Source organism: Mauremys mutica, chromosome 10 (assembly GCF_020497125.1).
Source record: "Mauremys mutica isolate MM-2020 ecotype Southern chromosome 10, ASM2049712v1, whole genome shotgun sequence".
NCBI classification, from domain to species: domain Eukaryota; kingdom Metazoa; phylum Chordata; order Testudines; family Geoemydidae; genus Mauremys; species Mauremys mutica.
The window spans coordinates 46,293,914-46,309,951 of NC_059081.1; the positions used below are offsets into that span (position 1 = coordinate 46,293,914).

General features: G+C 39.2%; 1 protein-coding gene across 4 annotated transcripts in view; it reads right to left on the reverse strand.

The window, feature by feature from the left end:
• Positions 1–16,038, reverse strand: part of NCKAP1 (NCK associated protein 1) — a 113,142-nt gene that overhangs the window by 54,518 nt on the left and 42,586 nt on the right. For all 4 annotated transcript variants that reach the window (XM_045032662.1, XM_045032661.1, XM_045032660.1 and 1 more), the window contains 9 exons: positions 14,520–14,662; positions 14,341–14,431; positions 12,169–12,306; positions 11,105–11,153; positions 9,363–9,519; positions 7,425–7,481; positions 2,590–2,686; positions 2,301–2,407; positions 186–318 (listed from right to left, as the gene is read on the reverse strand). In XM_045032662.1, the coding sequence (XP_044888597.1) occupies positions 186–318; positions 2,301–2,407; positions 2,590–2,686; positions 7,425–7,481; positions 9,363–9,519; positions 11,105–11,153; positions 12,169–12,306; positions 14,341–14,431; positions 14,520–14,662 (972 nt within the window). The remainder of the gene's footprint in view (positions 1–185; positions 319–2,300; positions 2,408–2,589; positions 2,687–7,424; positions 7,482–9,362; positions 9,520–11,104; positions 11,154–12,168; positions 12,307–14,340; positions 14,432–14,519; positions 14,663–16,038) is intronic.

Consider the following 16,038-nt stretch of genomic DNA (forward strand, 5'->3'; position numbering starts at 1 on the left):
ACCATGAACTAATTTGGTTTGTTTTATTTTGAAATATTTATTATTTAAGCAGCACAAACGCAGCAATCAAAGTTTTATACAAAGTGAGATGCATTTCTAAATACCACATCAGAGACAACAGCTAAACAAGCTCTTTGGCAAACCTGCACATGTGTTTATAAAAACAAATGAACAAACAACCTCACCTGCACAAGTTCATTTAAGACCACAGCATCAAAACCTGAGAGATACTGCACATAATATCTCTGCATCACCGGTCCATATTTTCGCACATGAGCTCTGAGCTCTTCCATGTAGAATATCAGTTCAGCTATGTGCCTTAGGAAGCAAAAAAAAAAAGGAAAAGTTTACAAATACAAAAACATACCCCTTGTGAAAGAGGTTAAGATAGATCCCTTTCCACTAGAAACACTTGTTTACAAAGGATTTAGAATAGTTTATTGGCTTTAAGCTTTCACTGTTTTCTTTTAAAAAACATTATTTACTAGAGTCTTTCAGTGAGCAGGGAAAACCAAAGAAACTATTGGTCTCACCTTGTAGATCTGAGTTTCTGTAAGAAGGGACACCAAGAGGCCAAAGGGCAAAAAACATGAAGCTCTGGTCCCAAAGGAATGCTTTTAGATCAAACTCTATTCTCCAAAGAAGCTCTCCCTCTCCCACTAGCACCCCAATTGAAATGTCCGTATGGTTTCAGAGTAGCAGCCTTGTTAGTCTGTATCTGCAAAAAGAACAGGAGTACTTGTGGCACCTTAGAGACGAACAAATTTATTTGAGCATAAATTTGTTCCTCTCTAAGGTGCCACAAGTACTCCTGTTCTTTTAATCAAACTGATTAATTCTGTGAAATACAACTTAAACAATAATTACAATGGTGAGGCTTTCATACTGGAATTTCTCCCTACTAAAAAATAAATCTGTTTACAAGATAAGATCAAAGTTTCCTTATCTGCTGGATGCTCACTGGACTGGAAACAGGCTATGCCAAGCCGTTCCCACAACGAGTGATACTATACAAAGAAGGAGCAGCACCATCTCAGGGCCTGTCTACACTTGAAACACTACAACGGCACAGTTGCAGCACCGCAGATGCACCACTGTAGCGCTTCATTATAGAGACTCATTACAGCCATGGGAGGGGTTCTCTCATGAACATAGTTAATTCACCTCCCTAAAAGGCAGTAGGTAAATCAATGGAAAAATTCTTCTGTCAACCTAGCACTGCCTACCCCGGAAAATCAGATCGTCTTATCCGTCACTCAATGTTCCCCAAGTGATAGACCTGGATAGACTTGATTTTTTAGTTTTCTTTTCATAAACCAATCCTTTACATGTAGTTTTTCTAGTACTATACAGAGTCAGCATATAAAATTTGTTGAAGGAAAAATATTAGGATTAACAGCAAATGGTACCAGCATGGTGTAATTAGGATCAGATTTTGTCCAGTTTTCTCTCTCAAAACCTATGGAATCAAGTGAATGGGATGTATCAGCTGACTCTCCCCAGTGGATGGAGAATAGATCACTGGTTGAATCACAGGGTTTCCTATTCCAGTTGTAGAGCACAGAAAGCTCAATCTTCACTGGTGTGAAGAGATTCATGGTTAGCTTGCTCTACTGATAGCAGACCTTCAAGGAACTTAACATTCAGTTTTTACTCTCATAGGAGAAGAGATTCACAGTGTAGCTGGTCTATTTGAAGACTGAGAGAAGTTCCTGGATTGGCTACTAAAGTGAGCTGGCGCTGTTCCCCCCACAGTCCACCAGAATCATTTCTTTATCCAGGTATCCTGCAGCCACCTTGCTTGTTCATATATGGCACTTTGTACAACTGGATTAGCGCTGTCTGATTTAACATTAGTCACTTGAACTTCTCCATAGGATTGGGGTATTAGTAATTTTACAATGCAAGGTAAATTTAAAACTAATTTATATCTATATAATTTTCTGTTACATTGCTTCAACAAAAAGTATAAGCAGCTGGTTTACACAAACCAAGGCTAGTAAAAAAAATTCCATCTGAACTGTTTCCCAGATAAATTGGGGTTTTGACTAAATTTTTCATGAAAAGTGTCAGCTTTCTGCACAAAAGTTTTAAGTTATCATCAAAAAGTTCCAGTTTTTGGCTAAAATTTCAGGTTTTAGTATTTCAATGAAAAGTTGAAATTTCCACTTTTCTGAACAGCCCTAATTCATGCATATAGCCACAATGATTCCTGCACAGGTCATCTTACATTCAAATATATTTTCCCTGTTAATTCTGCATAAAGATTTAAAGTACCCCACTAAATATCATTAACCTACTTATCTATGAAGTCATCTGCACTCTTTTTAGGCATGTTATCTGCATGACGAAGAAGCCAAATAATTTCATCACGAGCAAATGATAACGCCATAAATACAAAAAGTGCCTGGAAGAGAAAAAATATGAATTAGTTCCTAAAATAAACACCTTATATGTTTACCTTTTTACCAGATTTTACCTTTTTTAAAGTAGCATTTTTTCCAAGACGTTAAAAATTAGCTTATTGTAAGAAGTTTGAAAGAAAATGTAATAGACTACATACCCATCAAAAATAACTACTGCAATTACCTTGGGACCTAACAAGCCTGGCTGATCAGACAGGACGGTAGCTAGTTCTTTCAGTGCAGACCGTAAAAACTTGCGTCTTTCTCTATGCATTGATCCACTGTATTAAAAAAACAAAGATTGAAAATCATTAATTATCAATATCTACTCTGAGTCACTATAAAAATGGGTTTGGGGAAAGATTTTTATTTTTAAATTACGTGTCTTGGTCTTAATATTTAAAGCTCATATTTCACCAACTTCAAAGACAATTCAGTAATTGAAAGAACACAGGTCAGACTAAAAATGTCACCTCAATTACTAACACTTTAAATCACTAAGAAGTTTAACAACAATCTACTCTTCACAACTCATACTTTTCAATTTATATTTCACTCAAGTTTCTAGCTAGTTACTTTGAGTTCTCATGCATTAGCATAGCAATGCTCTATTGTGGAGATTTCAAAAAATGCTGGGGGAATGCATAAATTTAAAAAATTGTCCCTTGGAAATTGGAACATTTATTTTTGTTAAATAAACCTAAATTTGGGGTATAAACTAACTGCCATGGTTTTCTTGATGATGTATTATTTATAAAGTCTTACACCCCCACTGAATTTTGTGGTTCACGGAAAAGTAGCAGGAAATTATTTTCAGGTATTTGCATCTTAAAATGAAAAAAAAGTTGAGTTTTTAGAAGTCTAATTTGCCGTTAAAAGCCAAACCTGTAGATGGCTATTAGGGTAACCAGTGTACGGGTCTTAAGTATGATATGCTTCTATGTATCGGAATGGCCATGGGGAACATCTAATTTTTGGCTAACCTGGGGTTCAGATAAACAGAGTGGTATTTTGAGGTAGACTTTAGCTGCAGACTGGGAGGCAGAAAAGGTCAAAGCACAGCTAAGAGTGGAAGGCTCAAAGAATCACTCGGGGTGCCGCTTTACTCAATTGGCTTCTATTGTTGCCCTTCTGGGCTATGAGCCAATGGCAGCACTCTGTCCCTCCCCCTACACGTACCCCACCACCTGCTCTGTGACTATCTGGGTCCTCAGGCTGCCTCTGACCATCTGTGGCTGGACATGGACCCCCAGAGACCCCCCATCCGCTCTGTTCTTAGGAGGGATGCCCCTGGTTGTAGGGTTTCGTGAAGTATTCCTCAAAGAGAGGAGGGTATAAAATAAGACCTATATATTACCTCTCCTCCTCTACTCACAGCAGCAGGACTGTTTGAAAGACAGAGAACTATCACTGAACTAGGGGGGAGTGGTCCTAACTGGATGGCTTTGCAGTTAATATGGACTGCTGAACGTTTTGGGTGAGAAATCCTTTTGCTTTCAATTATTATTTAGATTAGTAAAGTTTAGAAAATAGCCTGCATGTTTATCTTTTGTAATCAATTCTGGCTTTTATTCCTTTACTACTTATCACTTAAAATCTCTCTCTAGTTAATAAACTTCTTTTATTCTTTGTGTGTTTTGATTTAAGGGTTTGAAGAATCTCTACTCAGGTTAAAAAGGCTGGTGCATAATCTTTCCCTTTGATGAAATGATGGACTTTTAATGAGATTAGCAGTGTAAGAGACACATTCCTGGCGTGCAAGGCTGGGGCATTTGTGGGTGTTTCCTTGTTCATGAGTAGCTGGGAGAACACTGATGTAACTCTGCTAATGGCTGTGTGTGAGCAGAGCCTTGAGAGGCTGCTTGTCACTAGCAAAGCAGTGTAAAAGGTACTCGGGGCTACGGGGGACACAGTGGTTCAACAGTCCAGACTGTATCCTGGGGAACGTCACAGCAGTACCAGGGGAAAGGCCTTACAGAAGTCTAAGTATATTATCTTATCAACCAAACCTGAAATCTCCTTAAAAAAATCATCAAGTTAGTTTCACAGGATATATTTTCCTCATGTCCAAGCTGACTGACATTATATTAGCCTCTTAAATATTTATTAATCAACTCCTGTATCAGCCACTCCATTATCTTGCCTGGGATCAATGTCAGGCTGACAGGCATACAATTAAAGAGGTCATCCTGTTTACTCTTTTTAAATATTGACACAATATTGCTTTCTTCTAGTCTTCTGAAACACCCCCAGGTCTCCAAGACTTAATGAAAATCAACATTAATGGTCCAGTGTGCTCCTCATACAGCTTTTTAAAAAGAAAAGAAAAAAACAACCAAACAAAAAAACACACTCTTGGATGCAAGTTACCTAGACCAGCTGATGCTACTTTAGTAGCTGCTGTTTAACATTCTCCTAAGATACTAGTGAAATGGAAAGAGTTATATGATTAGACTACTTCATCTCCCTCCCCCCCCAATATAGAACAGAAATATTTAACATCTGTGTTTTTTGTAGTATTAGTAATAATTTTACCATTTCCATCTAGTAATGGACCAATACTATTGTTAGGATTATTTTTGTTCCTAATATACTTTAAAAACTCCTTTTTGTCCTTAACTCAGCTGGCCACAGATTGCTCCTTGTGTCCCTTTGCTTCTCTTATCAATTTTCTACAGTTCTTACCATCTGATTTATATTCATGACTATCAACTTCACCGTTCTTCCATGTGTCTGTCTATCTCTCTCTCTCTCACACGTTTTATAGCTGCCTTCATTTCTGCTCTAAACCACCTTTTTTTAAACCAATACGGCTTTCCTCCTGAATTCTGGCTTTTTGGACGTCTACAAAAGTGTTCTTAAAAATTCCTAATTCCTTCAGGCAGAGCTATGCAGTGCACACAGGTTGAGGTGCACTGGAGAGCTGCGGGTGGGGGGTGAAGGATGACTGGGATGCCAGAAGGTTATGATGCACTAGCTGAGTGGGAGGCTGGGGAGAACTGGCACAGGTGGGGGGCAGAGGGTTGAGGTGCACTAGTTAACATGGGGGGTGCAAACGGTAGGGTGCACTAGCAGAGCTGTGGAGTGCAGGAAGGTAGGAGTGCAATGACACAGCTGGAGGGTGCAGGAAGACAAAATAAAATAAATTAATGGAGATATCTTATCTCCTAGAACCGGAAGGGACCTTGAAAGGTCATTGAGTCCAGCCCCCTACCTTCACTAGCAGGACCAAGTGCTGATTTTGCCCCAGATCCCTAAGTGGCCCCCTCAAGGACTGAACTCACAACCCTGGGTTTAGTAGGCCAATGCTCAAACCATTGAGCTATCCCTCCCCTGGGGTACTCTGGCCAAGCTAGGGGCTGCTGTACATGTCTCCCGACACCCCAGCCTCTCTCAACTCCACTACCATCCATCCACATTTATTTGTCTCTCCATATGACCTCAACACCACTCCCCCATATTTCCCCACACTTCTATCCCCCAACACCTCTCCATTCCCAGGAAGCATTCATGTATAATATTCCCCCCCACCCCAAATACTTTGCTTATAATTCCCCCCAAAACAAAACTGCCACCCACGACTCTCAAATTACAGTAACTCGAAGCCAAATCCTTTTGTATTAGATGGGGGTTTGTGATTAATTTATCTTTAGATGTGTTAACTAAAAGGTGAGATCACAGCAACCAAGAGGTCTGTGATTCATCCAGTCATTAGTATCTCTCTTTTTAACAGCACAAGGCACCTGATGCTTTTGGGGGGAGCTGTAACTCTGGAACCCCTCAGTCAAATAACCCCAAATTTGAATCACTAACACTATCATGAGCCACCATGAGGCACATCAAATTTCACAGCAATCTGAGTAGCCATTTGGATTTTAGAGCACTTACAAAAGTTGAATTTAAAACATAAAATTGTGGGAATGGAAACCCTCTAGCTATTTTTTGGCATTGGGGGGGTGTGTGTGTGTGTTGCAAAAAATATACATTTTCTTAAATACGGTTTTCTATTTGGGTCCTCCAAATATAGAATGGAGGTCATGCACTACCCTGGGTAAAACATTACAGATTGAGACTATTTTGACCCACATCACATCTCCAGTGTTAGGCCCCAAATAAATGAATAAATAAATAAAAATTTAAATGGCTAGTATTTTCCAGGAATTATATCCTCAGGACTCCTGGCTCAAATGGCTCCAATTTTGGATCACAAACTTTACCTTGCACCTCCTAAGGTACACCAAATTTCTCAGAAATCCAACTAAACACGTCAGTTTTAAAGGACTCAGAGAGGTCCATCTCTGAAGATGTCATGACACAACCTTAACTATAGTACTGCTCCTGTGCCACTGTTGTTTACACAGCTACAACTAATCAAAAATTAAAACTTCACGTTCCACATTTTATTTACAATAGTTTTACTCTTGAAGAAGCTTGATGAAATAATGAATACAAATACACCTCTACCGTGATATAATGCCACCCGATATAACATGACTTCGGATATAACGCGGTAAAGCAGCACTCCGGGGAGGGGGAGGGGGCGCTGCTGCATGCTCCAGCGGATCAAATCAAGTTCGATATAAACGCGGTTTCACCTAACACACGTTAAGATTTTTTGGCTCCCGATTTTTTGGCTCAGCGTTATATCGAGGTAGAGCTGTATATTTTGATCTGACTTAATATGAAGATGAAAAACTCAATTCCCATGACTGATTCTGAATTCAGGAAAACTTCATGCACAAAAATGTCAATTCAGACTTCGTTCAAGTAAGGGTTTGGTTTGTTTTTTAAACAGCAGTACACAAGAAGATACCGCTCTCAAGCAGGAAAAAGAAAACAAAGCCAAGAACAATAAGCTTAGTATGACAGGATAGCTCAGTATAAAGTTCCATTTAAATGCACTCATGATATAAAAAAATTCCAGTTAAGACTGTTGTTGGTTTTAAGCTTTTTACAAAAGTAAGCAGTACTCAAGTCTGAAAAATCACAGCATGCTGTGGTTCTATATAAGATACTTACGCATGTGATACAGCAGCTTCTTTGCACTCTCTAATGTCATTAATCCGTTTATTGTAGCTGCGAGAAAAATAAGGTGAAATGTCAACAAGTATTGGTAACAGCCTTAGCAAGAGCTAGGGCCCTATATTTCCTGTAGTTCCACAGCAAAGGGAATTTGCCTTTAGCAAACAGCCTCTGGATAAAGACTACCTTGCTCTGGTTAATGAGATGAGCCACTGGACAGTAACAGAAAATACCCATCCTTGATCGAGATCTGAGTTTCCTGTGTTTTTACATATTTTATATTTATATTTTTAGCCTTGATTATTTGACAGACCTTTAAAAATCATTAAAATGTATTGTGATGCTTCCTTCCTCACTGCGAAATACTGAATTTCAATATTTTAGTGGTTGATCTTGCAAAAATTGTTGCAGATAGCTGTAGCTTTCAGATAACACAGATTGTTCTTCCTCTACCCCTTCCCCCCACACCACCACCAGAATCTCTCCTGTTTATTAATATGGATAAGGCACGGTGATCATGATCCTCTGACACCTTTTGAAAACCCACAGAATACAGTTACATTAACTCTTGCTGCTTGACAGATCAGCTGCCAAATCATGTCTGAATTGACATGAAAATAAAGAACGCAATACTCAGAATAGGAATCCTTCAGTTCATGCACTGAAAAGCAGGGGCAGCTCTAGACATTTTGCCACGCCAAGCACGGAGGGTCCCCGCGGCTTCGGCGGACCTCCCGCAGGCAAGCCGTGGGACCAGCAGACCCTCCGCAGGCAAGCCTGCGGGAGGTCCACCGAAGCCACGGGACCAGCGGACCCTCCGCAGGCAAGCCGCCAAAGGCACCCTGCCTGCCGCCCTAGCGGTGACTGCCAGAGCGCCCCTTGCGGCTTGCCGCCGCAGGCACGCGCTTGGAGCGCTGGTGCCTGGAGCCGCCCCTGCTGAAAAGCAGCAGTCAATGGTTTACGCTGAGGCTATGGCTACACTACAAAGCTTACAGCAGCACCAATGCTAGTTCAGATGCTCTAAGCCAACGAGAGAGCTCTCCTGTTGACTTACTCCTATGAGCAGCAGTAGCTATATTGGGGGCAGCTTTCCCACGGTCAGTGTAACATACATCGCTAAGGGGGGTGGCATATTCACACTTCTGAGTAACACAGCTTATACCGACCTGAGCTGTAGTGTAGCCTAAATGTTGTAAATACTGAAAATCTGCATGCAGAACTTTCATCTAACAGGTAGATGCATAATTTTCTAACCAACAAAATCCCTGGAACACACTTTGCAGTTTTGACCCAGCGCTCTACAGATCTATGTACAAGGACTAAAAGCAATCCACAAACAAGTGCTCAATTTAGGAACTAAAGCACAGTTGGGGAAACCGGGGGAGGGGGGAGGGGAGGGGCTTGTTTTGTTTTTTCATTGCTAATATCTCTGAAAGATGAGTACCTATGGCAAAAAGCGTATGGAACAAATTATCAAATATTATCAAAAAATATCGACGTGTATATATAATATGTTTTCAAAAAGTGCCTTTTTTATACAAAATAGCTCTACATTTCATTGTATTTTCAATACTACTAACATGATCTTAAAATATATGTAGCATTCTAAACAATGAGGGATTAGAAAAATACATTCTGAAAAAAAGGAAAATGTTTCTATTTCAAGACTTTCCAAACATAGCCAAGTCATGAAAACTTACAAGCTTCGACATAAAAATGTGTTAATCTTTTATCATAATGGTGATAATGAAACGGCCATGAGAATCTAACCTCCTACTTCCCCTCCAACAGTATTTCCATATTCTAAAACCATCAATCAAAGCTGTAATATAATTCTCATCCTGACACAGCACAGGGCTAGAATAACAATTTCTAACTCCATTATCAGCAATGAAGACAGTTTGCTAACACAATACATTCATGAAAATACCATACCCTCTTATGTTCACAAACAAGTCTTCTGCAGCTTTGTGAATATGGAAAACTTCATCTCGAAATAGAGACAGGCAAGAACTGCTTTGAAGAGCGAGTTTCCAAAGGTTCAAAGCTGTAGCATCACTATTCAGGATTCCATGGCACAAAATAAACCCAACTTCAAAAGAAAATTCAAGATGGATGTAAAATATCACAGAGCAGAAATACAAAGACAACATGAGAACCTGAACTACTGTGGCCAACTGCCATACCAATAGTTTTTAATATACTGATTTCATGTATAGTTGTATGTGTGATGCGGTCTACCCCATTGCCAGCTCAGGACAGGGCTGCAGGCTAATTCACACATATGCTAAAAGAAATCAAAGGAGTGTCAAAAGGTATTGTAGTGTACTCAGGCCAATTCACTTGTGTAAATAGTTTAGCTCAAAAGAAATGTTAATGGTATTGTCTTCACTTATCTATAACCTGCTGATTGCTATCGTATTACACTATGTATACCCATGTAACTAATTAACCCTACATCAAAAGTGTGTTAGTGTAAAGATGAAAATGTACTTAATGTGTAAACTTCATGCAAACTAATGAAGGACTGTTGTTTGCTATTACTAACATTTCCATTCATGTATAACCCTGTAACTAAAATTACTTCTCAGAGAAACCTTGTAAAAAGTTAATGAAAGACTTAATGGCTGTAACAGGAAACGCTAATTCCAAAGCAAGGAGCCAGGCAGTGAGTAAAAACACTTGTCAGAGTGTTATCTGAGGAAAGAAAATACAAATACTGATTCAGAGGAATGATTCATCATCTCTGGACTGCTTGTATTCTAACAGAGTAGAATATCTGGATAAGAAGACAAAGATCCCCAGAGTTATTCTAGGTAACCCTGAAAGACTTTTGGGAAACCAGCAGATTACTACATCTCTGCTATCATTTTGGATTTACAAACTTTGTCTCACCTGTTAATGTATTTTTCCTGCTTTAAACTATCAATAACTCATTTCTTTTCTTAGCTAATAAATCTTAAAGTAGTTTACTAGAGAATTGGCTGCCAGCATTGTCTTTGATGTGACATCCAGAGTACCAAACTGATTTGGGGTAAGCAACTGATCCTTTGGGATTGGGAGTAACCTGATGTGATGTGATTTTTAGTTTATGTGACCATTATTACTAAGTCCAGTTTGTCTGGGTGGCAAGATGGGCAGGAGAGCTTAAGGGGACTGTCTGTGACTCCACAGTAAGACTGATATAGCGCTCAAGGAGTTCACATTTGTTGCTGGTTTGGTGAAATCTAATTACAGAATATACCACCAGTTTGGGGTGTTGGCCCTGTTTTCTGACAGTCTGACCTGAGATAGGCACTCTCAGTTGTGAGCCACTCTAGATAGCGTGACAGTATACGCACCTTATTTTCTAGTACAGCAATGAATAACCAAAATGTCATTGGTATGAATTAATTAATGGCACTGCTTAAATTATCACTAATAAGAATAACTCGAACACAAATTACGGTCACAAAGAATCTGAAACTCATAAAATTCAAGCGTAATATATGCTATAAACTAATTTTTTAAAGACATACAAAAGCATGATATACTGTATAAATGAAAGGATCTACAGGGTCTAGTCAAGCCACATTCTACAGAATACAACTGCTTTAGTACAGCATTATGAAAAGTTAATAGGCACTTTATAGAAGTAAAACAATTAAAAAGGCACAATCTCTTAAAGCTGTACTTACAAATAATCCATTTTTCCATTGCATCCAGAGAGAGGTATTCACATGGCATCTATTTGAAAGAATAATTTGTAATAAACTAATGATACATAGTAAAAAAAAAATTTCTAATGAATACATTTTACAGAACATAGCTTTTTACACAAAAGCAACAATTTAATAAGTTTTTCCTCACAAAGGCTGTCAGGACATATTACCCTAATATCAAGAACAAAGAAGATTGCTTATGTTTACTAAATTGCTTTTAGCTTAGCTGATGCTTAAGCATCAATAGTCATATACTTTAGAGAGCCTGAACTCTTTTCAAGTACAAAAAGCCTACTCAGTCTAAAATCAGTTTCTAATTCCTGGTAAGTTTGACATACACTTATTTATGTCTCCAGTCTCTTGAGCAAAATGATAAACAATTGTCAATTTTTTATAATCTCAAAAAACCACATACAATTTAGTAAGTTAAATTTCCAGTGCACAAGGTAATGCGGAAAATTAAACAAAGCAATGCAGAACCCTTTATAAGAATATCTAACTAATATTTCTAAGATTTTCAACAGTGACTAGTAACTTTGGGTGACTATTTTTGAGTGCCCAACTTGACACCTAGAAGGGGCCGATTTTTTTTTTTAAACAAAGTACTAAATGTGCACCCAAAAACGGAAGCATTCAAAGTCACGTCTCACTTTTGATAAAAATCTTGAGCCTGATGTCCCGTCTGTTTCCCTATCAACACCCTAAATACTATACAGAATTCTATCTCCTGCCCTCCCCACCCAATAAAGTCCACAATTACCAAGAACTGGGGATAGAGGTATATGTTAAGACAAAGGATGTCTTACAATTAAATAGGTAATTAATTCCATTCTGCACTGCAGGTATAAATACTCAAGTGTTACCAAAGTGATTATTGGTTCAAAAATGGCCCAGAAAAACTGAATTCTAGACAGCGAATTAAACAGTTAAGTCCAATAATATGTAAGCCTATATCAAATATATACACACACACACAATTAAATTATTTCACAGAAAAACTCATTTAATACTACTGTATTACTCAAGGTAAAATGTCATACTGTGTCTGACTGTGCAGGATTAAGCATTGTACTCGGGGCACTGATGAGGCTCAATAGTTGTGCATTCCTCCACTGGTCAGCTGACAGATTTCTGCGGGGATAGACCATCTGGAGTGAAATTAGAGCATCTGAAAGGGACTAGGAAGTAAGAAAAACAATATTTAGTTAGAAGAACTCTGCAAGACCAAACGCTTTAATTTAGCAAATATCCAAGATATGTACTTCATTTGAAGTCTTCTTGTACATTAATAATATCTAGACACAGTTGTTAGAAACTATTCTACTTCATTAGCATAGTATTCTGTTCTAATAGCAATCAGCCAAATAGTTGCTATTTTCAGCAGCTTAAATAGCTAATGACTAACACTGGCATTCAAGCCTTGATGTAACCTAGCATAAAAAGTACCAAATTGTTAGAGATTAGTTAGTTTATGTCCATTCTTGCAATAATCACAATTGTCTACTAAAATATTTGAGGCTAAATACTACACTAAGCCTTGAATTAAACTAAAGCCTGTTGCTCACGTAGAAGAAACAAGATACTGTTTTTTTAATAATGGAAAACTAGAAAACTGTTTTAAAAATACACCGCTACCTCGATATAACACGACCCGCTATAACACAAATTCGGATATAACGCGGTAAAGCAGTGTTCTGGGGGTTGGGGAGGAAGGAGGGCCTGCGCTCTCAGGTGGATCAAAGCAAGTTCAATATAATGTGGTTTCACCTATAATACAGTAAGATTTTTTGGCTCCCAAGGACAGCGTTCTATCGAGGTAGAGGTGTACAAGGAATTAGGGTACAACATTAAAATAAAATGAAAAGACAAGGGCAGAAGATTTTTATTTTATATATACCGTATATACTCAATCATAAGCCCGTTCGTTTATAACCCGCCCCCTCAAGATGGATAACTAAAAATGGAAAATGTTTATGACCCGTTCATAAGCTGACCCTATAACTCAGGGGTCAGCAAACTTTGGCTCCCGGGCCATCAGGATAAGCCGCTAATGGTCCGAGATGGTTTGTTTACCTCGAGCATCCGCAGGCACAGAGGTAAATCTAAGTTAACAGTGTCCCGGCGCGCCAGCTGCTTACCCTGATGGGCCGGGACAGCAACTGGTGGGGAAATTTTTTTGGGGGGAGGGAGGAGGGAGAAGCAACCCCTTTGACTACCCCCCACATGACCCCACACTCTCCCCCATCCCATCCCTTCCCACCTTATCCGTGGCGGGTCAGGGGAGGATGTCTCTGGCCTGGCTGGAGCTGCTCCAGCAGGCTGGGCAGTGTGGCCGCAGCCTGCTCCGGCGGGCCAAGCTGGGCGGTGTAGCCGCAGCATGTTCCAGTGGGCTGGGCCGGGTGACATAGCCACAGCGCGCTCCAGCGGCCACAGCCTGCTCTGGGGGGCAGGGCCAAGTGGCATGGCTGCAGCCTGTCGGAGCTGCAGCTGCTTCGGAGGCTGGAGGAAGAGCAGCGTGGCCAGAAGGGGAGAGACTCTGGCTCCGCCTCTTCCCTTCTGGCTCTGCTGGCTGTGCTGCCTCTCCTTGCTCCCTCTGTTGGGGGGAGGGGCTGTGTCCCACCTCTCCCTCTCTATACCCGTTCATAAGACGACCACCTTCTCTAATGCTTCCCTTTTTTTTACTAAAAAAATTCCCCTTATCAACGAGTATTTACGGTAATCCATGAGTGAACAAAAATGAAATTGGACGCATCAAGTTGTTCATTAGTTCACCTATGCAGCCAGTTACACTTGTCCTGCCAGCCAATTCTCCCCCCATAGATTAAGCTCACTTTTTCCATCTCATCTAAAAATTAATTATAAATTCTATGGTCTTACTGTGAAGATGTCTGAAGGCAGCACACTGGGGTACTAAACCTGAATGGGGCCTCTAGGCTACCATACTACAAATGAACAGTAAGTTGTATATATCTATGACACAGTCAAAAAGCATAACCAGTTTTGGTTTAGTTTTTCTTCTGTGAGGCAGAGGGGCGGTTGGGCAAACTTTATAAATTGTCTCTCTCTGTTCATATATCTGCTAAATCAACAATTTAATTCTGTAGAGTTTTTTTTTTTTAAATAGTAGTCTTATAAACTGTACATTTGCTTTCACATACATGCTTCTTTCAACCAGCAATGACTATGAACCTGTGAAAAATATTCAAACATACCTTGCTGTGAGGTACAAATTCTTCCATCATCTTCTTTAAAGGATTCTCATAATCCACAATCATCTGTCCAAGACGTGGATATTCTCTATCACTAAAAAGTGCAATAAATAATTTACCCCACTGCAGACAAAATCATGTAAAAAATACTATTTTTTAAAAAATATACAATGGATTTTTACCTTGCTCCATGTGTCATTTCATGAGCATAATTGTACAATCCAATGATTGCCTTCCTTTCCTCAATTCGAGACAGCAGTATCATTAGTGTTGTGTAGGTTATAATCAAATCTAGGTAGTTCTTTGTTAAATCAAAGTTTACAGTCTAGAGATAAAGTACAAATGGTTACAGGTTTTTTCCCCATTCTGAAGACCTTTCAGTAGCAAAAATATTAATATATACATACACACACACACACACACATTGGTGAAAAAGCCTAAATCATACTCAAGAATTATCATCAATTAATTTTTTATGCCAAAATTGCAGGTCTTATTTTTCTTGAACACTTATGCACAGGCTTAATTCAAGCACTTAAATCAGTGGGACAACTCAAAATGCTTGAAGATAAGCATATACATCTTTGCAGCATCAGGGTGTTAGTGAATACCTGTTAAATGCTGTGTAAGGAATGAAAAATAACTGGAAAATAATTTATCTGAAATTACAAAACAATCAAAATGTGAATGTGTTTTGTCTATAAACTTTATTGCATTTTAAAAGATGGCCTGCAAAGGACAAAAATTGGGCTTCTACTACCATTTTGATTCTTAATGACATATAAAGATCCCCTGAAGGGGTTCATCTGTGCTTCTTTGTTTCATTATATATCCAAGTTTGCCAGTCCTAAAAGACTAATGACTATCGAACTAGTGAAATGACAACATTATAAATGTCAAGAATGAAAGCCAAAATTAAGAACAGCCATACTGGGTCAGATCAATGGTCCATCTAGCCAATATCCTGTCTTCTGACAGCAATGAGTGCCAGAAGCTTCAGAGGGAATGAACAGAACATGCAATTTCACCTGATCACCCCCTGTTGTCCTGTCCCAGCTTCTGACAGCTGGTGGCTTAGGGACACCCAGTGTATGGGTGTGTGTCCCTGGCCTAACAGCCATCAATGGACCTATCCTCCATTAACTTCTCTCATTCTTTTTTTACTATTACTATTACTGCCTTCCTAGTAATAGCTAGTATAACTCAGTTATACTTCGGACATTCACAACATGTCGTGGCAATGAGTTCCTCAGGCTGACTGTGCATTGTGTGAAGATGCATTTCCTAATGTTTGTTTTAAACCTGCTGCCTATTAATTTTATCAGGTGACTGCTAGTTCTTGTGTTATGTGAACAGGTAAAACAACAACACTTCCCTATTCACTTTCTCCATACCATTCATGATTTTATAGGCCTCTATCATGCCTCCCCCCCGCCCCCAAGTTGTCTCTTTCCCAAACTGAACAGTCCCATTCTTTTTAATCCTTCCATACCACTAATAATTTTTGCTGGCCTTCTCTGTACCTTTTCCAATTGTAATATATCTTTTTTGAGATGTGGCAACCAGAACGGTGTGAGGTACTCAAGGTGTGGGCGTACCATGGATTGATATAGTGACATTATGATATTTTTGTCTTATTATCTACCATAATGGTTCCTAATATTGTTAGCTTTTTTGACGGCTGCTGCACATTGAGCAGAC